At 35.7% G+C, this 26,987-nt stretch overlaps 1 protein-coding gene across 3 annotated transcripts in view; it reads right to left on the reverse strand.

The window, feature by feature from the left end:
• AHR (aryl hydrocarbon receptor) overlaps positions 1-26,987 on the reverse strand; it is a 55,223-nt gene that overhangs the window by 6,180 nt on the left and 22,056 nt on the right. For 2 of the 3 annotated variants that reach the window (XM_032873845.1, XM_032873862.1), the window contains exons 3-10: positions 20,346-20,449; positions 17,394-17,483; positions 14,893-15,016; positions 14,049-14,179; positions 12,239-12,441; positions 11,371-11,480; positions 10,482-10,623; positions 10,051-10,077 (exon numbers count right to left, since the gene is read on the reverse strand). In XM_032873845.1, coding sequence (XP_032729736.1) covers positions 10,051-10,077; positions 10,482-10,623; positions 11,371-11,480; positions 12,239-12,441; positions 14,049-14,179; positions 14,893-15,016; positions 17,394-17,483; positions 20,346-20,449 — 931 coding nt within the window. The remainder of the gene's footprint in view (positions 1-10,050; positions 10,078-10,481; positions 10,624-11,370; positions 11,481-12,238; positions 12,442-14,048; positions 14,180-14,892; positions 15,017-17,393; positions 17,484-20,345; positions 20,450-26,987) is intronic. The other variant, XM_032873852.1, reaches the window with a different exon arrangement.

Raw genomic sequence — 26,987 nt, forward strand, 5'->3', positions numbered from 1 at the left:
AGGAAACTCTGGCTTTGTATGATACCTTAGACCAGATGGACTTCTTGTATACACACAGCATTCCATCCAAAAGAAGCAAAACACACACATGAAACTTTCTCCAAGTTCATGTTAGGTCACAAAGAAGGCTCAATAAATTTAAGACAGAAATCAAGCATTTTTTTAATGAATCTAGAAATCAGTTATAAGGGAAAAGACTAGAAAAATCAAACACGTGGAGGCTAAACACCATTCTATTAAACAACCAGTGGGTCAACCAAGAAAATAAAAGGAAAAAGAAAATTCTCTACAGACAAATGAAAATGGAAACACAATGGTGGGACATAGCAAAAGAGTTCTAAGAAGTTTATGCCAATATAGGCCTAGTTCAAGAAAACCTTTCACTTAAAGCAACTAGAAAAAGAACAGAAGAAACCCAAGTTAGTAGAAGGAAGGAGATTAATAAAGATCAGAGCAGACATAAATGAAATAGAGATTATAAAAATAATAAAAAAGATTATTGAGACCAAGAGCTGATTCTCTGAAAAGATAAAATTGATAAGCCTTTAGCCAGGAACAAGGAAAAAAAAATCAGAAATAAACAGCAGACACTACAGAAATAAAAGTAACTGCAGACAATATACATATGATTGTAAGAGACTAGTAGAAGAAATTAGAAAACAAAAGCAAAAATGAACAATTTGGACTATACCAAAACAAAACAAAAAAAAACTTGTGCACAGCGAAGGAAACCACCAACAAAAGGAAAAGGCAGCCTATTGAATTTGAGACAATACCTGCAAATGATATATCCAATAAGGGCTTAATATGCAAAATATATAAAGAATTTGTGCAACTCAGCATCAAAAACAATCTGATTAAAAAGAGGAGGCAAAGAGACATTTTTCTAAGGAAAACCTACAGATGGCTAACAGACACATGAAAAGATTATCAGCATAACATCATCAGGGAGATGCAAATCAAAACTACCATGCTGTATCACCTCACACCTGTCAGAATGGCTAAAATCAGCAATACCAGAAGTAACAAGTGTTGAGGATGTGGAGAAAAGGGAACCCTTGTGTACTGTTGATGGGATTGTAAATTGGTACAGCCACTGTGGAAAACAGTGTGGAGGTTCCTCAAAAAATTAAAAACAGAAATACCATACAATTCAGTAATTCCACTGCTGGGTATTTACCGAAAGAAAATGAAAACACTACTTTGAAAAGAAATGCACCCTTATGTTTGCTGCAGGATTATTTATAGTAACTGAATTATGGAAGCAACCTAGTGTGCATCACTACATGAAAGGTATGGTATAGTGCTCAGACTTAAAAAAGAATGAAATCTTGCCATTTGTGAAAACATGGGTGGACCTAGAGGGAATTATGCTAAACGAAATAAGAGAAAGATAAATACATGATTTCACTTATGTGGAGTCTAGAAAACAAAATTAACACATACAAACACATACAAACACATACAGTCTCAAATACAGAGAATAAACTGGTCGTTGTCCGAAGGAAAGAGGTAGGAGGATGCGAGAAACAGATGAATGGGATTAAGAGGTATAAACTCCCAGGTATAATAAATCATGGGGATGAAAAGTACAACATGGAGAATACAGTCAATAATACTGTAATAACTTTATATGCTGTCAGGTGGTAAGTACACTTACAGTGAGCATTGCACAATGTATAACACATTGTTGAATCACTACGTTGTACACCTGAAACTAACCTAACATTGCATGTTAATTATACTTAAATTTTTAGAAATCTGAGTGGGCAGAGTCATATCTAAGTAAAAAACTTAGTAGACTCTCTAAAGGAAAATTGTGGTGTAACTGACCGAAAAATTAAAAACCTTGCATGGCAAAAAAATTCATAAATCAAGTTCAAGGCATGGAGAAAATATGCCATATTTATAATTTCATATATTTATACTATAGTATATGTATAAATATATACAATTTAATATCCATATTATTAAGTAAACAGCTCCAATGACATCCAAGAGAGAGCCAAACAACCCAGTACAAAACAGGCAAATGATTGGAACTGAAAATTCACGGAAGGAAAATGCCTTAGAAAGATATAAAAAGACGTCCTGCCTCATTAGTAATGAGAAAATGCAACAATTAACTTCTTAATAACTTACAGAACAAGCAAATACAAAACTCAAATAATAAAAATATGAACACAAACTAGACCACTGATACATGAAGAACACCGTACATGCAATAGAACATACATTCTTAATGAAAGCACATGGGATTTTTACCAACAATGACCATATGTTAGATCATAAAAAAGCTACCACAGGAGAGGAGGAGTCAAGATGGCGGAGAAGTAGCAGGCTGAGACTACTTCAGGTAGCAGGAGATCAGCTAGATAGCTTATCTAAAGACTGCAAACACCTACAAATCCAACGGGAGATCAAAGAGAAGAAGAACAGCAATTCTAGAAACAGAAAATCAACCACTTTCTGAAAGGTAGGATTGGTGGAGAAGTGAATCCAAAGCGACGGGAAGATAGACCGCGGGGGGAGGGACCGGCTCCCGGCAAGCGGCGGAGCAACGGAGCACAAAATCAGGACTTTTAAAAGTCTGTTCCGCTGAGGGACATCGATCCAGAGGCTTAACCGGGGTGAAGCCCACACGGGGTCAGCGTTGCCTCAGGTCCCGCAGGGTCACAGAAGGATCGGGGTGTCTGAGTGTCGCAGAGCTTACAGGTATTAGAACGGGGAAGCCGGCTACAGAGACAGAGCTGAGAAGTGAGCTCTCAGCTCGGGGTTACCTTGAACCGGTCGCAGGCTCGGTCAGCTCGGAGCGCGGCCGGAGGCCAGGGTGACGGGAGTAATTGGGCGCTGTTCTCTGAGGGAGCACTGAGGAGTGGGGCCCCGGGCTCTCGGCTCCTCCGGGCCGGAGACTGGGAGGCCGCCATCTTCATTCCCGTCCTCCGGAACTCTACGGAAAGCGCTCAGGGAACAAAAGCTCCCGAAAGCAAACCCGAGCGGATTACTCAGCCCGGCCCCTGGTAAGGGCGGTGCAACTCCGCCTGGGGCAAAGACACTTGAGAATCACTACAACAGGCCCCTCCCCCAGAAGATCAACAAGAAATCCAGAGAGGACCAAGTTCACCAACCAAGGAGTGCAGTTTCAATACCAAGGAGAGCAGCAGAATTCCAGAGGAGGAGAAAGCAAAGCACAGAACTCATGGCTTTCTCCCCATGATTCTTTAGCCTTGCAGTTAATTTTTTTTTCTTTTTCAATTTTTTTTCTCTTCTTCTGCCAAATTTTTTTAACTTTTACCCTTTTCTTTTTTAACGTTTTTTAACCAGTTTAACTAATATATATGTATTTTTTCATTTTTATATCTTCTTTATTCGTTTTCTTTTTTTAATTTTTTTTTTCTTTCTGAAACTCTTTTTATCCCCTTTCGGCCCGCTCACGATTTGGGGTCTCTTCTGATTTGGTTAAAGCATATTTTCCTGGGGTTGTTGCCACCCTTTTAGTATTTTACTTACTCCTTTATATGCTCTTATCTGGACAAAACGACAAGGCAGAAAAAAATCACCACAAAAAAAAAGAACAAGAGGCAGTACCAAAGGCTAGGGACCTAATCAATACAGACAATGGTAATATGACAGATCTAGACTTCAGAATGAAGATTCTCAAAGTTCTAGCCGGGCTTGAAAAAGGCATGGAAGATACTAATGCCCTTTCTGGAGAAATAAAAGAACTAAAATCTAACCAAGCTAAAATCAAAAAAGCTATTAATGAGGTGCAATCAAAAATGGAGGCTCTTACTCCTAGGATAAATGAGGCAGAAGAAAGAATAAGCGATATAGAAGACCAAATGACAGAGAATAAAGAAGCTGAGCAAAAGAGGGACAAACAGCTACTGGACCACGAGGGGAGAATTTGAGAGATAAGTGACACCATAAGACGAAACTACATTAGAATAATTGGAATTCCAGAAGAAGAAGAGAGAGGGGAGAAGAAGGTATATTGGAGAGAATTTCCCCAATATGGCAAAGGGAACAAGCATCAAAATCCAGGAGGTTCAGAGAACCCCACTCAAAATCAGTAAGAATAGGTCCACACCCTATCACCTAATAGTCAAATTTACAAGTCTTAGTGACAAAGAGAAAATCCTGAAAGCAGCCCGGGAAAAGAAGTCTGTAACATACAATGGTAAAAATATTAGATTGGCAGCAGACTTATCCACAGAGACCTGGCAGGCCAGAAAGAGCTGGCATGATATATTCAGAGCACTAAACGAGAAAAACATGCAGCCAAGAATACTATATCCAGCTAGGCTATCACTGAAAATAGAAGGAGAGATTAAAAGCTTCCAGGACAAACAAAAACTGAAAGAATTTGCAATAACCAAATCAGCTCTACAGGAAATATTGAAAGGGGTCCTCTAAGCAAAGAGAGACCCTAAAACTAGTAGATCAGAAAGGAACAGAAACAATATACAGTAACAGTCACCTTACAGGCAATACAATGGCACTAAATTCATATCTCTCAATAGTTACCCTGAATGTAAATGGGCTAAATGCCCCAATCAAAAGACACAGGGTATCAGAATGGATAAAAAAACAAAACCCATCTATATGTTGCCTACAAGAAACTCATTTTAAACCTGAAGACACCTCCAGATTTAAAGTGAGGGGGTGGAAAAGAATTTACCATGCTAATGGACATCAGAAGAAAGCAGGAGTGGCAATCCTTACAGCAGATCAATTAGATTTTAAGCCAAAGACTATAATAAGAGATGAAGAAGGACACTATATCATACTCAAAGGATCTGTCCAACAAGAAGATCTAACAATTGTAAATATCTATGCCCCTAACGTGGGAGCAGCCGACTATATAAACCAATTAATAACAAAATCAAAGAAACACATCGACAATCATACAATAATAGTAGGGGACTTTAACACTCCCCTCACTGAAATGGACAGATCATCCAAGCAAAAGATCAACAAGGAAATAAAGGCCTTAAATGACACACTGGACCAGATGGCCATCACAGATATATTCAGAACATTTCATCCCAAAGCAACAGAATACACATTCTTCTCTAGTGCACATGGAACATTCTCCAGAATAGATCACATCCTCGGTCCTAAATCAGGTCTCAACCGGTATCAAAAGATTGGGATCATTCCCTGCATATTTTCAGACCACAATGCTCTGAAGCTAGAACTCAATCACAAGAGGAAATTTGGAAAGAACCCAAATACATGGAGACTAAACAGCATCCTTCTAAAGAATGAATGGGTCAACCAGGAAATTAAAGAAGAATTGAAAAAATTCATGGAAACAAATGAACAAATGATAATGAAAACACAACAGTTCAAAATCTGTGGGACACAGCAAAGGCAGTCCTGAGAGGAAAATATATAGCGGTACAAGCCTTTCTCAAGAAACAAGAAAGGTCTCAGGTACACAACCTAACCCTACACCTAAAGGAGCTGGAGAAAGAACAAGAAAGAAACCCTAAACCCAGCAGGAGAAGAGAAACATAAAGATCAGAGCAGAAATCAATGAAATAGAAACCAAAAAAACAATAGAACAAATCAACGAAACTAGGAGCTGGTTCTTTGAAAGAATTAATAAGATTGATAAACCCCTGGCCAGACTTATCAAAAAGAAAAGAGAAAGGACCCAAATAAATAAAATCATGAATGAAAGAGGAGAGATCACAACTAACACCAAAGAAATACAGACAATTATAAGAACATACTATGAGCAACTCTACGCCAACAAATTTGACAATCTGGAAGAAATGGATGCGTTCCTAGAGACATATAAACTACCATAACTCAACCAGGAAGAAATAGAAAGCCTGAACAGACCCATAACCAGTAAGGAGATTAAAACAGTCATCAAAAATCTCCAAACAAACAAAAGCCCAGGGCCAGTCGGCTTCCCGGCGGAATTCTACCAAACATTTAATGAAGAACTAATTCCTATTCTTCTGAAACTGTTCCAAAAAATAGAAATGGAAGGAAAACTTCTAAACTCATTTTATGAGGCCAGCATCACCTTGATCCGAAAACCAGACAAAGATCCCATCAAAAAAGAGAACTACAGACCAATATCCTTGATGAACATAGATGCGAAACTTCTCACCAAAACACTAGCCAATAGGATTCAACAGTACATTAAAAGGATTATTCACCACGACCAAGTGGGATTTATTCCAGGGCTGCAAGGTTGGTTCAACATCCGCAAATCAATCAATGTGATACAACACATTAATAAAAGAAAGAACAAGAACCATATGATACTCGCAATAGATGCTGAGAAAGCATTTGACAAACTACAGCATCCCTTCCTGATCAAAACTCTTCAAAGTGTAGGGATAGAGGGCACATACCTCAATATTATCAAAGCCATCTATGAAAAACCCACCACAAATATCATTCTCAATGGAGAAAAACTGAAAGCTTTTCCGCTAAGGTCAGGAACACGGCAGGGATGTCCATTATCACCACTGCTATTCAACATAGTACTAGAAGTCCTAGCCTCAGCAATCAGACAACAAAAGGAAATTAAAGGCATCCAAATCGGCAAAGAAGAAGTCAAACTATCACTCTTCGCAGGTGATATGATACTATATGTGGAAAACCCAAAAGACTCTACTCCAAAACTGCTAGAACTCGTACAGGAATTCAGTAAAGTGTCAGGATATAAAATCAATGCACAGAAATCAGTTGCATTTCTCTACACCAACAACAAGACAGAAGAAAGAGAAATTAAGGAGTCAATACCATTTACAATTGCACCAAAAACTATAAGATGCCTAGGAACAAACCTAACCAAAGAGACTAAGAATCTATACACAGAAAACTATAAAGTACTCATGAAAGAAATTGAGGAAGACACAAAGAAATGGAAAAATGTTCCATGCTCTTGGATTGGAAGAATAAATATTGTGAAAATGTCTATGCTACCTAAAGCAATCTACACATTTAATGCAATTCCTATCAAAGTACCGTCCATTTTTTTCAAAGAAATGGAACAAATAATCCCAAAATTTATATGGAACCAGAAAAGACCGCGAATAGCCAAAGGAATATTGAAAAAGAAAGCCAAAGTTGGTGGCATCACAATTCCGGACTTCAAGCTCTATTACAAAGCTGTCATCATCAAGACAGCATGGTACTGGCACAAAAACAGACACAGATCAATAAAACAGAATAGAGAGCCCAGAAATAGACCCTCAACTCTATGGTCAACTAATCTTCGACAAAGCAGGAAAGAATGTCCAATGGAAAAAAGACAGCCTCTTCAAGAAATGGTGTTGGGAAAATTGGACAGCCACATGCAGAAAAATGAAATTGTACCATTTCCTTACACCACACACGAAAATAGACTCAAAATGGATGAAGGACCTCAATGTGAGAAAGGAATCCATCAAAATCCTTGAGGAGATCACAGGCAACAACCTCTTCGACCTCAGCCACAGCCATATCTTCCTAGGAACATCGCCAAAGGCAAGGGAAGCAAGGGCAAAAATGAAGTATTGGGACTTCATCAAGATCAAAAGCTTTTGCCCAGCAAAGGAAAGAGTTAACAAAACCAAAAGACAACTGACAGAATGGGAGAAGATATTTGCAAATGACATATCAGATAAAGGGCTAGTTTCCAAAATCTATAAAGAACTGAGCAAAATCAACACCCAAAAAACAAATAATCCAATCAAGAAATGGGCAGAGGACATGAACAGACATTTCTGCAAAGAAGACATCCCGATGGCCAACAGTCACATGAAAAATTGCTCCATATCACTCGGCATCAGGGAAATACAAATCAAAACCACAATGAGATACCACCTCACACCAGTCAGAATGGCTAAAATTAACAAGTCAGGAAATGACAGATGCTGGTGAGGATGTGGAGAAAGGGGAACCCTCCTACGCTGTTGGTGGGAATGCAAGCTGGTGCAACCACTCTGGAAAACAGCATGGAGGTTCCTCAAAATGTTGAAAATAGAACTACCCTATGACCCAGCAATTGCACTACTGGGTATTTACCCTAAAGATACAAACGTAGTGATCCGAAGGGGCACGTGCACCCGAATGTTTATAGCAGCAATGTCTACAATATCCAAACTATGGAAAGAACCTAGATGTCCATCAACAGATGAATGGATAAAGAAGATGTGGTATATATACACAATGGAATACTATGCAGTCATCAAAAGAAATGAAATCTTGCCATTTGCGACAACGTGGATGGAACTAGAGGGTATCATGCTTAGCGAAATAAGTCAATCAGAGAAAGACAACTATCATATGATCTCCCTGATATGAGGGAGAGGAGATGCAACATGGGGGGTTAAGGGGGTAGGAGAAGAGTAAATGAAACAAGATGGGATTGGGAGGGAGACAAACCATAAATGACTCTTAATCTCACAAAACAAACTGAGGGTTGATGGGGGGAGGGGGGCTTGGGGGGGTTGGGTTATGGACATTGGGGAGGGTATGTGCTATGGTGAGTGCGGTGAAGTGTATAAACCTGGCGATTCACAGACCTGTACCCCTGGGGATAAATATATATGTTTAAAAAAAATAAAATTAAAATAAAAAAAAGCTACCACAGATTTCAAGGAGATGAGATCAGAGAATGTTGTCTAACTTCAGTGAAATTGGCCTAAAATTCAGTAACAAAAAGACTAGAAAATCCCCAATGTATAAAGTACATACCACTTTATATTTCTAAACAAATCACAAATAGAAAAAAGAAGACCTATGAAAACATTAAGACTATAGTTGAAGTTGTACTTAAAGGGAAATCAATAACTTAAAGAAAAGGTTGGAAAAATAGCAAATTATACCCAAAGAGAGAAGGAAGGAAATAAGAAGACGACCTAAATGAAGTAGAAAACAAACATAAAATAGGAAAAATCAACAAATTTGGATCCTTGAGAAGACTAAAAACAATGGCCTTCTAGCAATATTAAGAGATAAAGCACAAATTTCTAGTATCAGGAAATGTTTCCTAATCACTATAGGTCTTAAGTAAAAAGAAAACAGAGTACAAAAGAGAAAAATCATCATGACAATGAATTCAGAGGAAGTATTTGACAAAATTCAATACTCTTTCATGATAATATTTAGTAAACTTGAGAGAAAGAAAACTTTTAAATTAAAAAAAATATGTATGTATAAATAGCAAAAGAAAGCATTGCCACACACATCATCCTCAACAGTAAAATATTAAAGGGTTTCTCTCTTAGGCTTGGAAGAAGACAAAATGAAACCTGGTATCATTATTTCTATTACATTTTACTAAGGGCCTAACCAGTGCAATAAAGGAATTTTAAGAAATAACGAATGTCTGAAGATTAAAAAGAAAAAAATTACATACATAGTATGTGTTAGAAAATCTGGAATAATCCAGACAAATTAGGAGAAAAAGTGGATTTTACAAAGGTCACTGAATACAAGCCAATATTTTAAAAAATCAACAATTAGGAATTGTTATACACATAGAGCATTTAGAATACTATCACAAGAGACCAAATATCTAGAAGTAAAATTAAGAAAAATATGTAAGACTCGGGTAGGAAAAATACAACCCATTATTGAAACAAAGATAGGTACATACTCATGCGCACATATGTCTGTATACATACATACATTCACCATCTTCACAGGTTGGAAAAATATTATAAAGCTGTTAACTCTCCCAAAATAAGCTATAGTTTCAATGTAATTCCATTCAAAATCGCAACAGGTACTCTGGTGAAAAGTGACAACTGATTTCTAAAATATATATGGAAATAAAAAGGATAAAGAACAGAGAGGACAATCTTGAAGGAGAACAATAAAAAATCCTCAACAAACATGATGGAGAGCATACACTGAGAGATCAAGATTTACTATAAAGACAGAGCAATGAAAACCATGTGCTGTTGGTGTGAAAAAAGACAACTAGACTCCTGGAACCCTGAAACAGAACCACAGACAGAATCCCCTAATTAAAACACAGTATAGCAGGGAAAAGATGGCCTTTTCAAAAAATTTATCAATGTTGATACTTACCTCAAGGCAAATACAAACATCAGCTCTCTAGAGTGGAGAAAATATTTGCAGTATGGTATTTGACAAAACACTCATTTACAGAATAAGAAACTTAGAAACTACTGTTTGCTTAGAAAGCATATAGTAGACACAGCATTCTTTATTTCTCACTTGGCACTAGCTTTTCTTCATTCTTTCATAGAGTAAAACCCTAAAGTTTTCATTGTTTATTTCTATAATTCTATATATTTAGTTGTTCAGTAACGTTTGTCAATTCTTTCTTGTCAATGTCCTTCATTATGCCTTCTTTCTATACAGATTATCTTTTCAGTTTTTACTTGCTAGAAAATTCTCATAGAATTTATTTGGAAGTTTACATGTAAGAGGATTTATAAACCAAAGTGTTATTAAAAATAAAATGAAGATGTGAAACATTCTGTCTGCATACTTACGTTAGAGGTCTCTGAGTTGCAATGATATAATCTGGTCTTCCATTTTTATACACTAAGCGTGCATTAGACTGAACCCAGGTCCATCGATTATCTTTGGTAAGAAGCCTGAATACTATCATGCCACTCTCTCCAGTCTTAATCACTAAAATCAAATACAAAAATTATCAAAACCAAAATCAACATATTAAAGAAAATCTCTGAAGCAAAGCCTAATATATTTTTGAATATATTTCATTTATCACCAAAGATGATAAATGTCTTGACAACTTTTAAACACAACATATTAAAATGCATGCAAGCAGTTCTTCAGAACTGTTTTTTTCTGTTTCAGACTAAATTTATTATTCAGTAGGTTAAAGGGATGATTAGGTCAGAAAATTCTGCTAACACATGAAACTAGAGAGAGAGTATCCAGTTTGGGGAAAATAAAAAGATAAAAATTATTTTCATTTTAAAAAGGGAACATTTCTGTCATTGATGCTTTAAAATTGTGTAATAAAATATTAATATATACTAGCAGATTTATAAATTAGTGATACCATTAAAATACTATTAAAATGGAGAAAAACGTTGGATAAAAAGGTCATTTTCTTTTTTTTTTTTTTTTTTTTTTTTTTTTTCGTGCTGTATGACCTTTAATTAGGTATATAGACTTCCAATCACGTCACCTAGGAAAAAGGTCATTTTCAAAGTAGTTAAGCTACTATATATTCTTGTGTGGCAGGTGTACAGCAGTTAATAACAAGTGTAATTTAGATTAATCATAATGGTATGACACAGAGTGTAAGTTTATTCAAATCGTTGCCTAAAACACTGTATGTAATACTCTGAAGTATGTACAAGAATGTATGCCAGTCTTCAGGCATGTTTGTAAGGAAATACAACTTACTCCGTATATGGTACTCAGCGCAATAAAGCATATCAGCAGCATGAATAAACTGGTATCCTGATCCTCTCATGCACAACTCTGCTTCAGTATAGCCTAAAACAAGTTTTCCTCTGTTTAAAAAAATAGAAGAAATTGGTTATATGCAATTTTCTGCACTATGTTTCCCTTGACATTCAGAATTTTACATTAGCAGGTACAAGCAGTCAATCTCATTCATGTAACTACTTTCTTCTGTTTATGGCTGCTAATTTCAATTTTAGATGATTTTCTTCTGAATAAAGAAAATGAAAATTAGCACGGTCAAAGATAAATCTAACAGAACAGATTACGTAGATAAAACAAAATCTTTAACAAAAATGGACAATGCTTATACTCCATATTGAGGGGCAAAATTTTTAAAACTTGTCTGCAATCCCGTATTAGAAGAAAAACAATGATACATTTTTTATATGATACGAAGGCTACTATCACAGTCCACTTCATAGTTTTCGGGAAGTTGCTAAACTCCTAGGGCTAAAAATCAAATAAAGTTTGTATGTTTTAAAAATGTAAAACAAACCAACAATAAAAGTCATGAGGATACTGAATCTTACCAATATAAGCAAATCATCTCTATGATACAGAAATTGTGACAAGTATTGTAAAAAATTATACTGATATATAAAATAATATAAATTATATATATATAATATATATAAAAATATACCTGATGAAATTACTTTAAAAGCCTATACTGAGAGAGTAAGAAGGAACAGCTCACATAATAACAAACAAGCATTATAAGCTACACTCTATGTCGTACATGCTAAGAGATTTACTGCAACAAAATATATATTTAGTGAAATGAAACTGCAAGAGTTCTACTTACTTGGCATCACAAGCAGTAGGTGTAAAGTCTAGTTTGTGTTTGGTTCTAAAGATGAAATTTTTGGTCCGGATCTCAAGGATGGACGGCGGCTGAAGGGGAGTCGCTATTGCGAACAAAGCCAGCTGCGGGGGAAGTAGCGATCCGTCTTTCCCTTTCTTGTTCTGTCCATGAAGATACTTTAACCTCCCTTGGAAATTCATTGCCTTAAAAAACCAAAACCAGTTCATTACAATGAACACTTTAAAACTGTTCATTTCAGGGCACCTGGGTGGCTCAGTGGGTTAAAGCCTCTGCCTTCAGCTCAGGTCATGATCCCAGGGTCTTGGGATCCAGCCCCGCATCGGGCTCTCTGCTCCGCAGGGAGCCTTCTTCCTCCTCTTTCTCTGCCTGCCTCTCTGCCTACTTGTGATCTCTGTCAAATAAATAAATAAAATCTTAAAAAAAAAAACCTGTTCATTTCAAAAGGCCCAATCATGGCCATTTCCAGTATTCTTGGTGATTCCGTAGAAGTTCCTGAGGCTGACTAATGCTGTCATAAATGACTTCCTCCACACGAAGCCCGTTACAACTATCCCCAAAGGTAGTCCGAACACTATCCAAAAAGGGCCGACGAGGGAACTGCCACAACAAAATCACCTGTCATTTTCCGAGCTCACAACTGCCCTGCCCTTTACACTTAGCATAGTCCCCGCACACTTGGCATTCAGTACGTTGTTCCTCAATGAATGAATGGTGATAAAGTCATCAAGTACACATTAATTTTCAAAGTCAGATAAGCTATAGTCCAGAGCTCACTGTCTATTTCATAACGCATGGTAAACTTTTATGTAGAGATAAAAATGTAATTTTATTAAAACACTACAATGAATAATAAAAAATCACACCAAGAATCCAGAACTCTATTGACAGTTAAAGGGTACTTTTAGAAGACAGAGGAAACAAAAATAATTTAAATGGGAACTTGATCCGTTTAGTTGTTTAAAAATGTATTAACCAGGCTAACGAATGATTCTGACCTCAGTATACGATAGCAACACAAAGAAGACAAGACCCGATGCTACAAATTCCATCTGAGAAGAATCTGTTAACTGATCTAAGAAAACTATCTCCAAGCACAACTGTACCTTTGGGTCAGCCAAATTATCTTCAGAAATAAACACATCACCAAAATCACTTTTTGCTAATGTTTAAGACTTTACTAGAGATCTCAAATTCCTGATAATTCACAAAAGTAATATGCATCACACTTGCTGTTGTCTTCTCCTGCACCCAGTGGAGAGCACTGTCTTAAAGACAAAGACCACTCCCACTGCCAGTATCCCGCTGCAGCGGCTCTCTGATGACGCGGTTCAGGCTGCACGCCGGCAGCTCACACCGTATGGCAATCTTGCAACCACGAATATACAACCATTTTTCTAGATGCCAGTTACTGCAGCTGTGTAGAGAAGGCCATGGTGATTTTTCTGTCTGGCAAGGACTAAATCCAAAGAGAGTAAGCACCTGCTGCTAAACAGGGCTACAAACTTCTCGGTCTTATACAATAAAAAGTCTTAAAAATAGGCAAAATACAAGGTTCTACATTATTTCACTTAGTCTTTGTTACTACATCCCCAACGATTGAGATTTTGAGATATGGAAGACACTAGAAATCTGAAAAAAGTAATCTAAGTTGCTTTCCATCATGAAATTATTTTATAAAGGAGTTTTAAAAACCAAACTCAAATCTAACCAAAGAAAATGGTTTCGGTTTCCTTTTTTGCTTTTGGAAACTTAATAGTAATTGCCAGTATCATAAGATTTTGTACCTTACCAGAAAACCAGATGAATTGTCCAGCAGACATCTTAGTCGGCACACAAAGCTCCTTTCCATAAAGGAAGAGTTTTCTGGAGGAAGCTGGTCTGGGGTATAACAGCCTACTGTTTGTGGCAGGCCATTAGCCTCTGTAGAAATAATACCAACATAAATTTACATGTCATTTTGCTGTATAATCAAGTGTTTGGATAGCTGAAATCTGTGTTAATTTCTAAACTGGATTCTATTCTGAATACAAAAATGAATAATCACAAGTTTTCAGAAGAATAGCCAATGAAAAGAAACCAAAATGTACGGAGTATCACTTTTACTGCACAGAACTTTATTCAGTTTTGTTTTTATTTCTATTGTCAACAATATCCATATTTTCCAATGCCTTTCATCTTAAGACTTTCAGAGACTTCTAAAAGCATTGTATGTATGGTAGTTATACTTCAATAAAAAATTAAAGTAAAAGCATTGCACTGAGAAAAGTTTTTGTATACTTGCACATTCTAGTTTGCTTTTGTATTTGGTCCATTTTATAGACAGAACAATTTATACATACTTGAGTATCAACCTTATACATTTCTTCCAATCTCTCTCAATAGTATAAGTGATTTTTATAAAATATACTACTGAGAGGGGCGACTGCATGACTCAGTCCCGTTAAGTGTCCGGCTCTTGATACCGGCTCAGGTCGTGGTCTCAGGGTGTGAGATCAAGCCATGTGTCCAGCTCTATGCTCAGCAGGGAGTCTACTCTCTCTCTCTCCCCCTCTGCCTCTCCCCCAACTGGCACGCTGTCTCTAGAAAAAATAAATAAATCTTTTAAAATCACCGCTCTTCCTTTGCATTCTTACCATCAATTCTTTGTCCAGAGTCTGTACACGGTGAAGGGTTTAATGTCCAGTGTAGCTGACGCTGAAACTCACCTCGGTCTTCAGTGTGAATAAGTTCATATACGCTCTGATGTATGACATCAGACTAAAGAAAAAGATACCAGGAAACTTTTTTAAAGTACTGATTAAAACAATGTAGCTTACTAAATTAATTTCAAAATGTAGCTAGATTATTGGGTGCTTGTCAATGGTGAGGAACGCACATCAAATGGTCACAAAGCTCTCCAGACATCTTGATGGGAACAGCCAGAGAGAGGGGAGCACTGTGACTGGTCAGCCAAAAGTTATCTGCTATCACTTCCTTACCTGAATGCTTTTCAGTCAAGTAGGTCACCTCCTTATTCCTTACTTGCAACACATTAACTTCTCATTTTTTATCCATTTATTGATAAAAAATATATATTTTATATATAAATAATACATTTATAAATAATATATAATATATATTATATAACATATATTAAATATATATATAATATATATATTTTATATATTTTAAAAATACCTATTTTTAAAATTTAAATTCAATTAGGTAGCATATAGTACATCATTAGTTTCAGATGTAGAGTTCAATAATTCATCACATGCATACAACGCCCAGTGCTCATCACGTGCCCTCCTTAATGTTCATCATCCAGTTACCCCATCCCCCTACCCACCACCCCTCCAGCAACCCTCAGTTTGTTTCCTATGATTAAGAGAGTTTCTCATGGTTTGTCTCCCTCTCTGATGACTTCCCATTCAGTTTTTCCTCCATTCCCTTATGATCCTTTGCACTGTTTCTTATGTTCTATGTATGAGTAAAACATATGATAAATTGTCTTTCTCTGATTGACTTATTTCCCACAGCATGTTATGCTCCAGTTCCAACCACGTCAATGTCAATCTAAGTATTCATCCTTTCTGATGGCTGAGTACTATTCCTTTGTATATATATATATACCACATCTTCTTTATCCATTCATCTGTCAATGGACATCTGGGCTCTTTCCACCATGTGGCTACTGTGGACATTGCTGCTATAAACACTGGGGTGCATGTGGCCCTTCAGACATGACATTTGTATCTTTGGGGTAAATACCAAGTAGTGCAATTGCTGGGTTGTAGGGCAGCTCTATTTTTAACTTCTTCTAAATCCTATTTCTTTCACAAAACTTTGTCTGAAAATCCAGTCATCTTAAACTTCTCTGAAGCTTAGAAGTATTATGTATTTCTTTAACTGTCCTCTAATGATTTTCTTTATATTAAATTTTTATTTCTGGTAGACTCCAGAAGAGTGATGGATTATGCCTTGACAAGCTCAGAAACCCTCCTGCACCTCTTGCCTCTCAGCAAGTCAGGCTTTGTAGCAGGCCAGGTTCTACTATCTACCTAGTTTAGCCATCTAGACTCAAACCTCCCCGTGAACTTAATCTAGCATTAAACCATCTCGATGCTACCCATTACCCAATTGCCAGAGTCCTCATCTAAAACACAGACTGCAGCACACACATTCCCTTAACAAAAACTCTTGTAGGTTTCTACTGTGTATATCAGATAGTTTATAAACATCAGACTATATATCATAGTAGACACTGCTATTTAAACCAGCAGCTTTGGCATTACCTGTGACCTTGTCAGAAATACAAAATCATAGGCCCCACTCCAACATACCAAATCAGAATATCTGGAAGTGAGGCCCAAAGATTTTAGAGTTTTATATGAAGTTCTTCAAATGAGTCTTACACACATTAGAATTTAAAAAATAACTGATATGTAAGAATAGCTAGCACTCAGGTGTACTTACAAAAACTGTTCTCAGATTAGATGTTCTTGTCCTTTAAATACAACACATACCTTACCACTCCATATATGCACCATTTATTCAATAACATTAAACAAACCAAACACGTTCATCTCTTCAAGTTTTCCAGTCTACTGTTTACAATACTTATATCCTTTCTTTCCTGTTGTTCTTGTTACAACTGTCTACCCATCTGAATCTTATGCTTTCAATTGGTTAGCTTAAATACCACTTCCTTCAGGAAAGCTTCCCTAATCAGCTTAAGTCAGAATGAAAGGTATGAGCCATGATATTTTTACCTGCACCTTTACATATGACCTCACTCATTTCATTGAGGCCACATGCCCTCTGGTATCCGTAACCAGTGTGACAGCAAATATTCTCTTGTCTGCCAGCCTTCTCCCCCGCCCCGCCCATCCAGAGCCTATCTGCCCCTAACATGAAAGTTTCTTATATATATGAAACATAATATCCATGAATCTCATAAATATTTAAGAAAATTATTAATAATATAAAAATTATCAGCTACAAATATATAATTTTATTCTACAGCATATTTTAATTGATATTTTATATATACAAATTATCATTCATATCTGTAAAACATATGATACATAAAAAGGAGAGTTAATTTTCTGGAAAAAATTTTTTTCACATGGCTTGAGAAAAAGATGCTTACCTGCTGAAACCCTAAGTAATCTTGTATGGTAGAAGAAGCATAGAAAACCAAAGCATCTGTGGTTACAACCAGCACAAAGCCATTCAGAGCCTACAAGGAAAAAAACTGTAAAATTAGTGATGTGACTAAATAACAATGTTGCCACTCATAAATAGTGACTTCAGTTAAGGCTATTATTTTTACTGCTGGAAACTCTTCTCTTCGAAATGGTTAAAATGATTACATCTCATAAACACAAACATACCCATCTACTGTGGAATGAGAGGAATCTATTCATACCTTTTGATTTAGAGAAGGAAAAGCTTACAGCTCAACTTCATGCTCAATCACAGTAACTTCAATAAAAAATTGGTTTCTTCTTCCTCCTGCCTTGGATTTTCAGCAGTTATAAATGTAGTACTTGGTGAGTCCCCCCAGGATGAATGGTTGTGGCACCCACCGGAAACTCAAGTCTTTAATAATTAACACCTTCACAATGAAATTGTCTTAAATTTCAGTTGGCAGTAACAGTTACACCCATTTTTGTATTTTTTCCTTCTGAAAATATCTTCTTTGTAGAGAAGAGTAGCCCCTGATTGTATGCATTTTATTTTATTATTAATTTTAAATTTTATTTATCTATTTGACAGAGAGAGAGCAAGACAGGGAACACAAGTAGTGGGAGTGGGAGAGGGAGAAGCAGGCCTCCCACAAAGCAGGGAGCCCGATGCGGGCCTCGATCTCAGGGCCCTGGGATCATGACCTGAGCTGAAGGCAGATGCTTAACGACTGAGCCACCCAGGCGTCTCTGCATTTTATTTTGTGAAGTGTGATTCTTGTTCAAATAGTCAAATGAATTTAGTACTTTCCTATAAGCTCATCATGCCAGAAAGCACAAAGATAATTTAAGGTACAATACTGCACACTTTTAGACAAATGTTAATTGTCAGAAATTAACCAAAAAGCCTTTAAAAAGAATATACATACACCAATTTTATGTATATCTCAAATGATCTTAAACACCATATGGAACAAGGTTATTACTTATATTGAATTATTAGTAAATGAACAGAAAGAATATGGTCATTACATATTAAAGAGATTATCATTCTTTAGTCTTAGTCAAAAAGATGTGCCCTACTTAGCTGAACGTCATGATGAGGCTCACTTACTATTTAATATAAGAGAAATAAACTGCAACTGATAGTGTTATTTACAGTTTCAACTGCTGTTAACTCAAAAACGAAGCTGTGGATTCTGCTAGGCACAGCAGTAAACAGCACTGGGCAGAACATGGTTAAATAAATGAAAATGACTAAAATAAATAGTGGATAACGAAAAGATACAAAAGTCTTTTTATTTTCATTTTTATTCTTTATATAATAGCAATAAATTTAAGCTAAGCTTGAAAGTATTTTAAGTTCTTAATAAAACTCTAACATTTTCGTCATGTACCTCCTCTGTTAAAACTAAAGGAAATGACTTGTCATCTAAAGTTTAATGCAAGTGGTATACTGTATCTCTGGAAACATTCTCTAAGTATCAGGGATACTCAGTTGATAATCATGTGTTGAAAGTATGAAGTTAGATGCCATTATGGCAACTGCATGTAATGAAATATGCCATTTTCATATGTCTACAGTGTTTCTGATCATCTCTTCCAGAAGAGATCCAGCCAACCATGGTCCTAGCAAATCACATAATATGCGATGCTTCCTATTGGAAACCAATTTACAAGTGATAACCAATATAATTCATAACAGATGCACTTATTTTAAATACCTAGATGTTTCCAATTTTTAGATAATTAAAAAAGACACTAGTCTTGCATTAGCATATTTTTATTCTCTGTCCTTGACATAGAATATGTTTATAATTTGCCTAAATATTCTAGGAGGGAAAAAAATCATTGGCCCATAATTTAAACAGCTTTACCAAATGCTTAGCATTCCATATTTGTTTATTTTCACTTGAAATAAAGGACTTCCTTATTACTTTATAACCCAAGGTGTGTGTTTAATCACATAAAGCAGCTATTATAAAAATGTTTTCCTATGACCTGAATAAGAGTCTTTATGTTTCGAGCTATTATATGCTTAAAAATCCTCAGCCAGGGATAGAAAGAAGACTCATGCTTGAATATATTTAATTTGTTTAACCTAATGAGGACAAGAATTAATTTTCACGATTACAAAAATAATAAAAAAATGTTACAAATTGTTGGGGTTACACATAAGCATTTTCAGCATCAATGGAGTTACTAAAAGTTGTGGCTACTTTTGTCACGATGGCAAATTAGGTTCTTCACTCCATTCACTGGGTGGAACCAAAAATGATCACATAAGAGTAATAGCATATATCACAGCACATATCTCCATTCTATCTTTTTTTCAATAAAGTAAATACCTGAGAATTTTAGTTCAGAATCAAGCATCATATTTGTTTCAAGAAATAGAGCATAAAAAATTAAAATATATTTTTAAAAATTAAAAAAATTAAAATATTCTCTGAGTTCTAAAGCAAAAATTAGGGCTTCTAGTTATTGAGAAAATCTTTAGCATGTTGATAAGACAGACCCCATAGCTAAGAGACAATATAGTTACAAAATGCATTGAAAAATAAAATTCAGGTTAAGAACAATTTTGAACTATTAAATACAATTAACTCCTTTAATAAAGCTTTGCTCCTGAAAAAGCATATATAAATTCAATGTCTTAAATGAGAACCTTTAAAATAATCTAGGAGGTCTTGCTAGTTAAAGAAATAGAACAGGGAAATTGGTAAGTAGACTTCTAATCTATTTGATACAATTACATTTTTTCATATACTAGCATTACACCACTATTGCAGTTAGGATAAAGTGACATGAAACACTGGGTGAGTTCTAAATAAAGGGAGTAACTAAAAGACTGATTCATTAATCTTTCATTTACCATGTCTTTATTATGAGAAACTCTATTTACCAGAATTTACCTGTAGTAAGAATTCTCCTTCTTGCAAATGCAGGCCTTCTCTGAATTTGGTTCGGCAGTTTTCCTGGACTTCATTTCTGTCAGCTGGGGAGGACTGTAATGCAACTATGGAGAAAAGGGAAAAGCAATGATAATAGTAAGTAGTTACCCAAATAACTGATTTCAAAGGACTATCATGGAAAATCTCTATATACCTCACGAAGACACAATCTAAAATATTGTTGCCCGTTAGTACTAAGTAAATAATCCTTTGTCAATGAGTGGTTTCCAAATCAGTGGACAGATTGCTAAAAATAATTACAAATAATTAATTTATAAAAAATAATAAAATAATTTATTAAAAATCATTGGTGATAAGTTCATTATGATTTCTGGCATATAACTTAAGAGTTTTTAAAGAACTGCATCGTGACACTATAAAAACTCTTCCCAGGGAGGAGTCAAGATGGCGGAGAAGTAGCAGGCTGAGACTACATCAGGTAGCAGGAGATCAGCTAGATAGCTTATCTAAAGATTGCAAACACCTACAAATCCAGCCGGAGATCGAAAAGAAGAATAGCAATTCTAGAAACAGAAAATCAAACACTTTCTGAAAGAGCACAAGGAATAACACAGAGGACTTTGGGAGATGAAGAGAAGTGAGTTGGGGGAAGTCGGAGGGGAGACAAACCATGAGAGACTGTGGACTCTGAGAAACAAACTGAGGGTTTTGGAGGGGAGGGGTTGGGGGTTAGGTGAGCCTGGTGGTGGGTATTAAGGAGGGTACGTATTGCATGGAGCACTGGGTGTGGTGCATAAACAATGAATTTTGGAACACTGAAAAAAAAATTTTAAAAAAATGTGAATCCAATAAGTCACTCAAATTCCAAATAAATAAATTTATAAATTCACTATGTTCTAGAATAAATGGAAGTAATTATGATTGCATTAGTGCAGCATTAATTAACATTGCTAATTTTTTGTATATAATTATGTCAAATAATAACACTAATAAAATGTAAATATCAAAAAAAAAAAAAAAACAAAAACCTCTTCCCGCTCCTATTCCTTTACTTATGAGAATAAGGTTCCTCAGAACATAAACTGTAAAAAAGATTTAAGTATCTATATATAGATCTAAACAGTGAACTTGTAGTGGTGAGGAGAAAGAATCAACCATCAGCCTTATTATGAATTATATTTCCTTTAAGTTTAGAATCCTCCTGTCTAGCTTAGAGTACAAAGCAGTTAGTATTGTTACTAGAAGCTTGTTAAATTTATAAATCAACTCATGGAGAATTTTTTTTCCAAAGTGTTGGTATCACTTTTTTTTTAAAGGTGGATTTATTTTGTTTTTTTTTGTTTGTTTGTTTGTTTTTATATTTATTTATTTATATAATTACTGGTGTCAGGGTTACAGGTCTGTGATTCATCAGTCTTGTATAATATCCAGTGCTCACTGCATCACGTCCCCTCCTAATGTCCATCACCCAGTCACCCCTTTCCCTCCAGCAACCCTCAGTTTGTTTCCTATGATTAAAAGTTTCTTATGGTTTGTCTCCTTCTCTACTTTTATCTTGTTTTATTTTTTCCTCTCTTCCCCTATGATCCTGTTTTGTTTCTTAAATTTCACATAACAACAAGACCATATGATAATTGTTTGTCTTCGATTGACTTATTTCACTTAACATAATACCCTCTAGTTCCATCAATGTCATTGCAAATGGAAAGATTTCATTTCCTTTGATGGCTGCAACTCATGGAGAATTAACATATTTATGATTTTGAATCATCTATCAAAGAACACGTATGTGTTTCCTTCTGTTCAAATCTGCATTTTTTTGTCCCACCAGAGTATTTTAAAGTTGTTCTCAAAACAGATTTGAACATTAATTTTTATGATTATTCCTACATATTCCATCTTCTAAAGTGGTTTATTCTTCATTATTATCTTCTAACTGCTTGTGGGTTGTGTATGTAAGGGAAAGTCTGATGTCATGGAGGGATGCCTCTGGAGGTAGCAGGTTGTAAGGCTTTCTCTCCTCCCCTCCCATCTCTCTTCTTCATTGCACATGTGTGTGGATGTGTGTACCCGCTTGTGTGTGTCTAGTCTAGGAGGCAACATCTCTGAAGAGTAATAACAGCCACTGTGTACTTACTTAGAATTTTCCTAAGCACTCTCAAATATCATTTCATTTAATATTGGTAAATGACAGAATTAAGTTCAAATCTTAGTTCTGCAACTTACTAAATGTGTAGGCTCTCTGAGCCTATGTTCCAATATTTGAACTGGTAACTGAAAACAAACAGCAAAAAACCATCTTGCCAGGTTATTATGAAAAATAATGAGAATATATGTGAAGTTCCTGGCATACAGCAGTTCAGCAGTAGTTCAATAAATGGTAACTTTAATTATTAGCAGTGTTTCCCAGATCCTGTAGACTATCTTGTTATAAAATATAACTTTTTCAATACAATTACAATATATTTCCAGTTTTCTTATCTATTTTTTAACCTTCACTATTTAAATAAGAGAAATCATTAAACGAAATGGACTTTGACATTCCTTTTAAGACTTATTTCATTAGATTTTTATTGTGCCAAAGATAATCTGGCTTGGTGAAAAACGAGATTTACCAATAATAAGATTTTCTCTCAGTTTGAGCAAAGCCTCACATATAACACATGTTCATGCTGAAGTCTATTTTCTGGTAAATCAGTGCATGTGTCACACTGTAATCTTATGCCAAGTTCTTGCCTTTGCAGAACCTGAAACACACCGCTTTTAAAGAAGAGGCCAAAAGTTTGGCCTCTGAATGTAACAATTTCAAAAGGCCAGAGAACATATTTCCTTAGGCCAAAAAAATAGTTTGAAGTACATAAATTGATCTAACAGTTAATCAAGACCAAAGGAAATGCTTAATATTTCTCACTGAAAAGAAGAGAAAAAGAGCTTTTCTCCCTTCCTGTTCTGCTGCTGCTTGCTCTCTAATGGGCAAATTTCATTGAATCCATTAAAACCTCACAATGTCAGGGTTAACTACACTGTTACTTTTCCAAAAGCTCCAGTATGAGGCAACATTTAAGAGTTATAGCAAATACCAGTAAGATTTATCATTAAAAAGAAAACAACAAAACCCAAACCCTCACATTGCAAAAAGCAGCAAAGTAATTGTAAAAATGGATAGACGTTACTAGTATCAAACTTTAAAATGTTGAAATTATCTTATTAGGAATCGTTTAAAATTAATTTTTAGTTAATAGAATCGATGTCAGTTCCAACTAGAGTTACAGGACCACTAAGACCATTCATTTCAGAGTAATTAATGATTTGTTTCTGGCCTTGTATTGGGGATATTGGCCAACATAATAAGACATCAGACAGACTCTGCCTTTAGTTGGGAATATAAGTTAGGAAATAAAGAACTAGAAAAGAAAGTCAGATACATTAAGTAGCACAATGGGATTTAATTAAAGTATCACAGGAACTTGAATGAAAAAATAAAGGGAACAAACTTTTTAAACAACAGTGCTTATAGGTGTAAATGTTGGGAGGTTAAATATTTAACATGTTAAGTAGGAAAAGTGACAAGTGCATACTCAGGAAGGATCACTACGGAGTTCTTCTAAAAATACTTGTTGTTCTTATGTTCAAGGTTAATAATTAGTAAAGGATTTAGGTAAATACTGTGCAAAGAAGAGTCCAGGAAAGATGAATTCCCTTTGCATTCTCATCTTAAAAATATACTAATGTGACTTTTAAGTAATCTTATTTTATGTTGGGGCCTCTTGACCCAAACTGTGCAATTTTTGCCCTTCCTTGAAGTTTTCCTCTATGTCTTGACCTTCTTGAAATCGTTAAAACCACCTTAATACTAGCCACTTTCATGTATACATTTCTTGCCTTGATTAGAAAGGAAAAGAAGAGTAAGATGACGTGGGGTACTGTCACTAATATCCTTCCTACCATCTAAGTGACTTTAAATAATTTCTTTAGTAATAATATGTGATACTTACTGGGCACATACTGTATACCAGCAAGTTTCCATATATTAGAGCTTATTAATCTTTATAATAATACCATATGAGACTGGTATTATTTTGTCCTTTCAGTGAAACTGAGACTTGGGTTATGAAACTGTCTCCAGGTCACAGAGTTTGAAGTAACTGAGCCTAGATTAAACTCAGGTAGCCTGATCCTGTATGTTCACACAGTTACTAACCAACTACTGGACCTCTTCCCCATGCCAAACACCTGTGACCTCTAGTGTCTTCATCTGAATGTGAGGACAATGATACCAAATTCTTGTTAGAGCTAAAATAAGATGTACAGCACCTAAGTAATGCCTGGAAGCCACAATTTACAGCTCAGAATAGAGATAATGGGCTATATGCTGAGTTGATATACCCTCATATCTTTAAGAAAAGTGGACACTAGGATATAAAATCAAAGCCCAGAAATCAGTTGCATTTCTATACACCAACAAGACAGAAGAAAGAGAAATTAAGGAGTCAATCCCATTTACAATTGCACCCAAAACCATAAGATACCTAGGAATAAACCTAACCAAAGAGGCAAAGAACCTATACTCAGAAGACTATAAAGTACCCATGAAAGAAATTGAGGAAGACACAAAGAAATGGAAAACATTTCCATGCTCATGGATTGGAAGAACAAATATTGTGAAAATGCCTATGCTACCTAAAGCAATCCACACAATTTAACACAATCCCTATCAAAATACCATTTTTTTTCCAAAGAAATGGAACAAATAATCCTAAAATTTATTATATGGAACCAGGAAAAACCCCAAATAGCTAGAGGAATGTTGAAAAAGAAAACCAAAGTTGGTGGCATCACAATTCCAGACTTCAAGCTCTACTACAAAGCTGTAAATCATCAAAACAGTATGTAAATCATCAAAACGGGCACAAAAACAGACACATAGATCAATGGAACAGAATAGAGAGCCCAGAAATAGACCCTCAACTCTATGGTCAACTAATCTTCGACAAAGCAGGAAAGAATGTCCAATGGAAAGAAGATAATCTCTTCAACAAATGGTGTCGGGAAAATTGGACAGCCACATGCAGAAAAATGAAACTGGGCCATTTCCTTACACCATACGCAAAAAATAGACTCAAAGTGGATGAAAGACCTCAATGTAAGAAAAGAATCCATCAAAATCCTTGAGGAGAACACAGGCAGCAACTTCTTCGACCTCAGCCATAGCAACCTCTTCCTAGAAACATCACCATTGGTAAGGGAAGCAAGGGCAAAAATGAACTATTGGGACTTCATCAAGATCAAAAGCTTTTGCCCAGCAAAGGAAACAGTCAACAAAACCAAAAGACAACCGACAGAATGGGAGAAGATATTCGCAAATGACATAGCAGGTAAAGGGCTAGTATCCAAAATCTATAAAGAACGTATCAAACTCAACCCCCAAAGAACAAATAACCCAATCAAGAAATGGGCAGAAGACATGAACAGACAGTTCCGCAAAGAAGACCTCCAGATGGCCAACAGACACATGACACAGACACAGACACAGCATGGAGGTTCATCAAAAAGTTGAAAATACAGGTACCCTATGACCCAGCAATTGCACTACGGGGTATTTACCCTAAAGATACATACATAGTAATTCCAAGGGGCATGTGCACCTTAATGTTTATAGCAGCAATGTCCACAATAGCTAAACTATGGAAAGAACCTAGATGTCCATCCACAGATGAATGGATAAAGAAGATGTGGTATATATATGCAATGGAGTACTATGCAGCCATAAAAGAAATGAAATCTTGCTGTTTGCAATGACGTGGATAGAACTAGAGGGTATTATGCTGAGCAAAATAAGTCAATCAGAGAAAGACAATTATCTTATGGTCTCCGGGATATGAGGAATTTGAGAGGCAGGGTAGGCAATTGTTGGGGGTAGGGAAGGAAAAAATGAAACAAGATGGGATCTGGAGGGAGACAAACCATAAGAGACTCTCAATCTCAGGAAACAAACTGAGAGCTGCTGGGGGTAAGGGGGTAGGGATAGGGTGGTGGGGTTATGGACATTGGGCAGCGTATGTGCTACGGTGAATGCTGTGAAATGTGTAAGCCTGATGATTCACAGACCTGTACTCCTTGGGCAAATAATACATTATATGTTAATAAAAAAACTTTAAAAAAAAGAAAAGCTGACACTAAAAATGAGAATCTATTAGGACTGCTATGATGACTATACAACATAGATTTGAAAGTACTTCACAATTTTAAGTTATTATAAAAATTATATGCATAATCAGATTGCACAGGATACTTTAAACATTATATCACTAGAATTAAATTCACATTTGATAGGAACAAAATGTAGTATCTGAAAATAAGTCACAGCCAATTCTGCTACTTGAGAAGCATTTGTTATAACAAACAGACATGTGATAAAATCCTCCCCATCTGCAAGAACACTATACCTTCCAAAATATGAAGATCTGACTTTAGACAGCCTGTGGAATATTAAGATAATAAAGCACTAAAATATTTCAACTATTTCCCCTCTTTGAGAGATCAGTGAAGCAACTATACAAGAATTTGATCTAACTGATGAAAGAATCTAGAATGTAAATATTATCAGAGCATTATCAAATGTTCATTTTACCGACTGATTCA

This window comes from Lontra canadensis, unplaced genomic scaffold, assembly GCF_010015895.1.
Source record: "Lontra canadensis isolate GAN:19392208 unplaced genomic scaffold, GSC_riverotter_1.0 scaffold2, whole genome shotgun sequence".
Taxonomy (NCBI): domain Eukaryota; kingdom Metazoa; phylum Chordata; class Mammalia; order Carnivora; family Mustelidae; genus Lontra; species Lontra canadensis.